The sequence below is a fragment of the Pleurodeles waltl genome, chromosome 2_1, assembly GCF_031143425.1.
Source record: "Pleurodeles waltl isolate 20211129_DDA chromosome 2_1, aPleWal1.hap1.20221129, whole genome shotgun sequence".
Lineage (NCBI taxonomy): Eukaryota > Metazoa > Chordata > Amphibia > Caudata > Salamandridae > Pleurodeles > Pleurodeles waltl.
Genome location: NC_090438.1, coordinates 462829541 through 462835540, shown reverse-complemented (window position 1 = coordinate 462835540; position 6000 = coordinate 462829541). Strand labels below are relative to the sequence as shown.

The following is a 6000-nucleotide window of genomic DNA, read 5'->3' as shown; positions in this document are numbered from 1 at the left end:
GAAAAAAAGCATTTTTAGGCTGACAAGTGCAGCAGACGTTTTATCAGTATAGATGAGACAATGTTGGGTGGTAGGAATTTTGTGGATTCCTGCAGATTCCAGAAGGTTCCATCACAAAAATGTGTGATTTCCAGCAAAGTTGGAGGTTTGCAGGGCATTGTGGGTAAAAAAATGGTGTGGGATGCATGTGAAGCACACCACCCTGGAATCAACCAGATGTTTAGTTTTCAGATGTGTCTAGGTCTTGTGGATTTTTCTACATGGCAGCATCCCAAAGTCAAAAAAGTGCAGCCCTCACCATTCCAAGTGGGACGATTTTGAGAGTTACAAAGCTCTCATGGGCCAAATGTACAACCAAAACCCAAAATGATCAAATGTCCTCTTGCTTGCCTTGGGATAAGATGTTTTAGTGTACGGGGGAGAGCTGAGAGACTGTTACCCCCTTCAGTTGGGGTGGGGGCATAACCAGGCCCATACTGGTTGGTAGCCACTACCCCACTATTTTTTTGTTTTTTCTTTAATTCCATGGCATCTATTAGGCTTTCTGCCCCCCCCCCCCACCCCTGGGTATGGTTTGGGGGTAATTGCCCAATCTTCCCACTGGTGGGCAGAACAACTTTGGCCCCATTTATTTGCGGTGGGGGTATGGCCAGACCCCCACCCTCTTATTTTGTGTGTAAAATAAAAAAAATCTTCCTGGGTGTCTGGTGGGCTTTCTGCCCCTCTTGGGGGCAGATGTGCCTTCCAAAAATAGGCCGAGATATGGCCAAAAGTAATGTGCCCCTGTGGGGAGTGACCCTTGCCCAGGGGGCTACCCCCCCCCCCCAAACAGAAATGGCCTAAATACAATTTGTCCCCCAGGGGAGCGACCCTTGTCTAAGGGGTCAATTCCCATACATAAAAACATAAACTAAATATATATATCTCCCTGGTGTCTAGTGCCTAATTATATTAGGCTGATCTGCCTCAAGGGGGGCAGAAAAGGCCTAAAAATATTCTCCTCCCCCACGGGGAGCTGCCCTTGACCTAGGGGCCACTCCCCTTATGCGTTAATATAAAATCCCTGGTGTCTAATGGCTTCGGCCCCCGCGAGACAGACCCTTGCCAAAGGGGTCGCTCCCCACATACAAAAATTATTATTATTTTTTTTTTTTTATATCCCTAATTATATTTGTCCCCGGGGGACAGAAATGGACTGAAAATATTTTGCCCCCCCAGGGCCGCTCTCCCTATACATAAGAATAATACTTAAAAAAAATCCCAGGTGTGTAGAGGTTTCTACACCCCCCCGCTAAAATGGCCTAAAACAAATTGGCTCCCCACACATAAAAAAAACAAACTACAAAAACAAATTATCCCTGGTGTCTAGGTGTTTTCTGGCCCTTCCTTTCCCCTGGGGGCAGAAATGGCCGAAAAATTATTTCCCCCGCTGGGGAGCAGCCCTTGCCCAATGGGCCGTTGCCTCATTCAACAAAAAAAAATGGTGTCTAGTGGGTAGCAGAAATGCTGAGAAAGACATGAAAGGAAAAAAAAGGCCTTTCCTCTCCTTTCATGCCTTTTTCGGCCCCTCCAGTGACCGGAAGAGAAATGCAAAAGCATTTCTCTTTCGATCCGCGCTAGCAGGCCTCTAATGAGGTCAGTGTGCGATGGAGCGTGCACTGACATCATCAGGCGCTGGGTGGGATGTTGGGGGCGGGGGGTGGTCAGAGGTGGACAGGGAAGCGATTCCCCTTCCAACCCTGACCTGGAGGGGGTGGGGGCACTCAGGGGGAGCGTAGCGCTCCCCCTGAGGGCCGGTACACAGTCGTAATGGTTACGTCAGTGGCGCCTGAGATAAGCCGCCACGGACGTAACCATTACGTCGGTGGCGTACAAAGGGTTAATAGAATTGAAACTTTCCTTCTTGATAGCTAGGAAATTGCTCATTCTTGGCTGGAATGCTAGTAAATTTTTCACTGTGGCTAAACTTTTTTGCAGGGGACCCGGCGTACACCCTATTAAAATTGTGGGTAGACAGTCTACCTGCGCGTACCTACCCACTATTTGAGACCTGCTTGTCCGCTTGTTTATCTACACAACCTTTAGTGCTCCGTCTCCGAGAAGAGCTCGCCCTTTGCTTTAAAGTTGGCCAGCGTGTGCCCTGGGCTATGCAGAACGTGAAGAGCGAGAAAAGACACTGCGGGGATCACTAGCGAACGAGTTATAGGTTTTGCGTAGTTCACTGTTTTTATCGAACAAAGCAAGACCTTGAAGTAAAACAGAAAAATGGCTGAACAGCTATGTTCAAAAAAGTTTACGGTAGTTAACCCTCCATGTACACGAAGGGATATGGAAATATGTGGAATATATGGGGTTTGCAACCTTCAGAGGTAGCCCTTTATAGTTTCCTCTGTGGCAAAAACACAACGCTAATGAAATTTACGGCTATTACTTTACCCTGTAAACAAAATACCAGTCTAACATGGCGGCTCTGTTTGTTGATATTGACGCGGTCCAAGAAACAGGTCAGTCCTCCCACTGCGGCTACGTCACGAGTCACATTGTGTCAGATGATCTCAGGGGTCTCATCACACTGAAATCACTTGACTCCGATACCCCTGAAACCGGAGGTGGAGCGCGCACAGCCTCCTGAGATACTTCCCTAACTTTCAGCGTGAGTCCGATTGGACAACGAGTCTGAGCTGTCACGCCATTGGCTGAGGGGTTGGGCGTGGGAGAGAAGCCGGAAGATAAATCGAGGAGTTTTCGAAGCGGATTAGAGAGTTTTTGGTGTTTTTGTAGGAAGAGCTAATGATGTCTGCTGTTCTGCTGTTGTTGTTCTGCTTGGGTGGAACCCGGGCGTTGGACAATGGACTGGCTCTGACTCCCACCATGGGGTGGCTTCATTGGCAGAGGTTCATGTGTAACACAGACTGTAAATCTGACCCGCACAACTGCATCAGGTGACTACTCAGTTCTTCCCAGTTTTAAGCTTTCTTGTGTTTTTTGATGTGTTGGGGGTGATTTCGCTTAAACGTTTAGAACGTTTTGGCCCAGAAGTTATTCATGCCAAGCAAGTGTAATGTGTGTGTGTGTGTGTTTTTTTTTTTTTCCTTCACCATCTTGAGGGTTATAAAGATACCCAGGGTTTGCAGATTCTCCTGGAGGGAAGGAAGTTGAGCAAATAGCTAAATTTAGGTTTGTGGGTGGTGGGTGTTTTTTTTTTGTTTTTTTTCTTCTTCTAAAAACGGCATAAAAGGTTTGCTGTTCTAGGATTACCGTCTTCTCAACCCTTCGGACACAGACCGGGTCATATTTAAAATATATATATTTGCCACTGCTTTTGCATTTTTCGAATAGGTAGTTCATTTTTTTCTAAGAGGGAGGTGTTGGAACCGAAAAGTTCCCTGCACCGTGATAGAAATGTGCCCAAAGTGGATGCTGATTTGTTGTCACCAGTGCTTGAAATGCAAACATTAAAGGACAGGTACTCTGTGTCTGAGTACCTGCTTGTTTCTGAGAAGTGCTCGTACTCTCCATTTAAAAGTCTTATGTTTTTCTTGAGATGTGCAGGTACTCTAAATCTCAAAATAAAAGTGTTGGTACTCAGTACCGGCCCATTTAAAGCACTGGTTGTCATGTATGCCATGACATAAGCATGTGTCCTGGATTGCAGTCCTTTTGGACTGGAAGGGGCACATGGGGGTGGCAGCTTACCGTACAGTGACCAGTAGAAGTTAACAGGCCTTTTTACCTGCCTCACTAGATTGAGGCCTACAGACTCACTTATTTAAAATCCCTTTGCCTATATTGGTATGGTGTGTAGTGCTGGTCCGTACGTGTTTTATACAAGTTACTGGGTGTATGTGTGATTGGTACAATACAGGGATGACGCAGGGCTTGTGTGTGTTACATACATTTTAAGTGTATGTGTCTGTGAATGGACTATAAAGAAATTATCCAGTGGGAGGGGGATTGGATCCCTGTAGTGAGGTGTGAGGAGACCTCGAGTGGGTCATTGCCCGTTTGCAGGTTAAAGTTGGTGAGCCCCATATGCCAGGTGGGGCTGGTGTGCCAATAAAACAGTATGTAGCCTGCGTGCGTAGTGAGGACTTTGACCCCTTATGCCGGGGGCCACAGCAGAAAGGCAGGGAGCATGATCTAATAGAGACTGCTTTTGAGAGGAGGTATCCTCCATGATGGCCCAAGGCCTGATTGAGGATGAGCACCAGTAGCCTAACACTCACACACCCTACCCTCCTCCCAAACGTATGGGGAGGACCCGAACATTGAGGAACTCAAGAACACCTGGCAACTGGTTCCTCCTAGCGCTGCGTGTGAATAAACACTACCAAGAGGGGAGCGGGACTCGGGAACCTGCCTGTTAGAAATTGGGTCTCTAGTTGGTAGATATGCATCCTGTCCAAGAAGGGACCTCAATCTTAGTCAGGGTAGGTCACAACACATCCTCAATTATCCTGTGCTCACCCTCTGGTAGCTTGGGAAGGAGCAAGCAGGTTACCTTAAGACAGTGTTTAAAGTATTTGTGCAATAATGCATACAGTAACGCAGTAAAAGCACAACAAAAAGACTCGACTTAAATAAAACAGAGAGTGTTTATTTGAGTAAAACAAGACCAAAACGACAAATCCCACCAGTAGAAGCCGAGATTAATTTTTAAAGATTAAATCCAAAATAGTGCTTAGAAGTCACTTGTTGTCAAAAGGTTACTTGAGGTTGCAAGGGTCTGGTGCAAATCCAAAGTTCAGACTTACTACGATGGATGATAGGTCTGCTACAGAATTCACACAGGGTCTGCTGAAATAGTACCTTGGATGGAGCAAAGCATCAACTTCGAGGGTACGATGCATCTGTATTTTCCACACCGTGCATCTGTGAATCCACTGTCATCGAACAGCAGCAGTGTCGAAGGAGTGATGCAGTTGAATTTCTCCCTCAATCAAGGCAATATTTTGTGTTTTGCAAACATCTACAAAACCCACTTCTGAGGCCCAGAGCTTGGAGGGGGGCACATCAGAGGCAAGGGTGAGACTTGCAGCAGGCATAGTCCAGCAGAACCCACTTCTCAAGGCCCAGAGCCTTGAGGGGGCACCTCAGGCAAGGGAGAGGCTGACAGATGACATAGTCAAGCAGCACCAGAAGAGTTGTAGGCAGTCGTTGATGTCCCTGAGACTGCCGAGATCAGGGGGCAAGCCCTTGGAGATCACTTTGGAGGGAGGGCAGAGGCATGTTGGTCAAACAGTAGTGGATGGTTCGCCCATCCAGCAGGGTCAGGGAGCAGCAGGCAACAGGACAAGCAGAAAGCAGTCCACTTGAGTCCTTTGAGCAGCACAGCAAGTCCATCTGACCAAGGTTCACTTCCTCATCCAAAAAATATCAAATTGTTTTTTTTTGTGTGGTTAGAGACCCAGTACTTATACTGTAGGAAGTTGGCTCTGTATGTGCTATTTCAAAGTAAGGAATAGCATGCACAGAGTCCAAGGGTTCCCCTTAGAGGTAAAATAGTGGTAAAAATAGATAATACTAATGCTCTATTTTGTGGTAGTGTGGTCGAGCAGTAGGCTTATCCAAGGAGTAGTGTTAAGCATTTGTTGTACATACACATAGACAATAAATGAGGTACACACACTCAGAGACAAATCCAGCCAATAGGTTTTTGTATAGAAAAATATCTTTTCTTAGTTTATTTTAAGAACCACAGGTTCAAATTCTACATGTAATATCTCATTCGAAAGGTATTGCAGGTAAGTACTTTAGGAACTTCAAATCATCAAAATTGCATGTACACTTTTCAAGTTATTCATAAATAGCTGTTTTAAAAGTGGACACTTAGTGCAATTTTCACAGTTCCTGGGGGAGGTAAGTATTTGTTAGGTTAACCAGGTAAGTAAGGCACTTACAGGGCTTAGTTCTTGGTCCAAGGTAGCCCACCGTTGGGGGTTCAGAGCAACCCCAAAGTCACCACACCAGCAGCTCAGGGCCGGTCAGGTGCAGAGTTCA

The 6000-nt window shown here is 46.3% G+C and overlaps 1 protein-coding gene across 1 annotated transcript in view; it reads left to right on the top strand.

Annotated features, from left to right (window-relative positions):
* The first annotated feature begins 2551 nt into the window (after positions 1-2551).
* Positions 2552-6000, top strand: part of GLA (galactosidase alpha) — a 51893-nt gene continuing 48444 nt past the window's right edge. Inside the window, exon 1 of the mRNA XM_069213499.1 lies at positions 2552-2942. Coding sequence (XP_069069600.1) covers positions 2791-2942 — 152 coding nt within the window. The 5' untranslated portion in view covers positions 2552-2790. The remainder of the gene's footprint in view (positions 2943-6000) is intronic.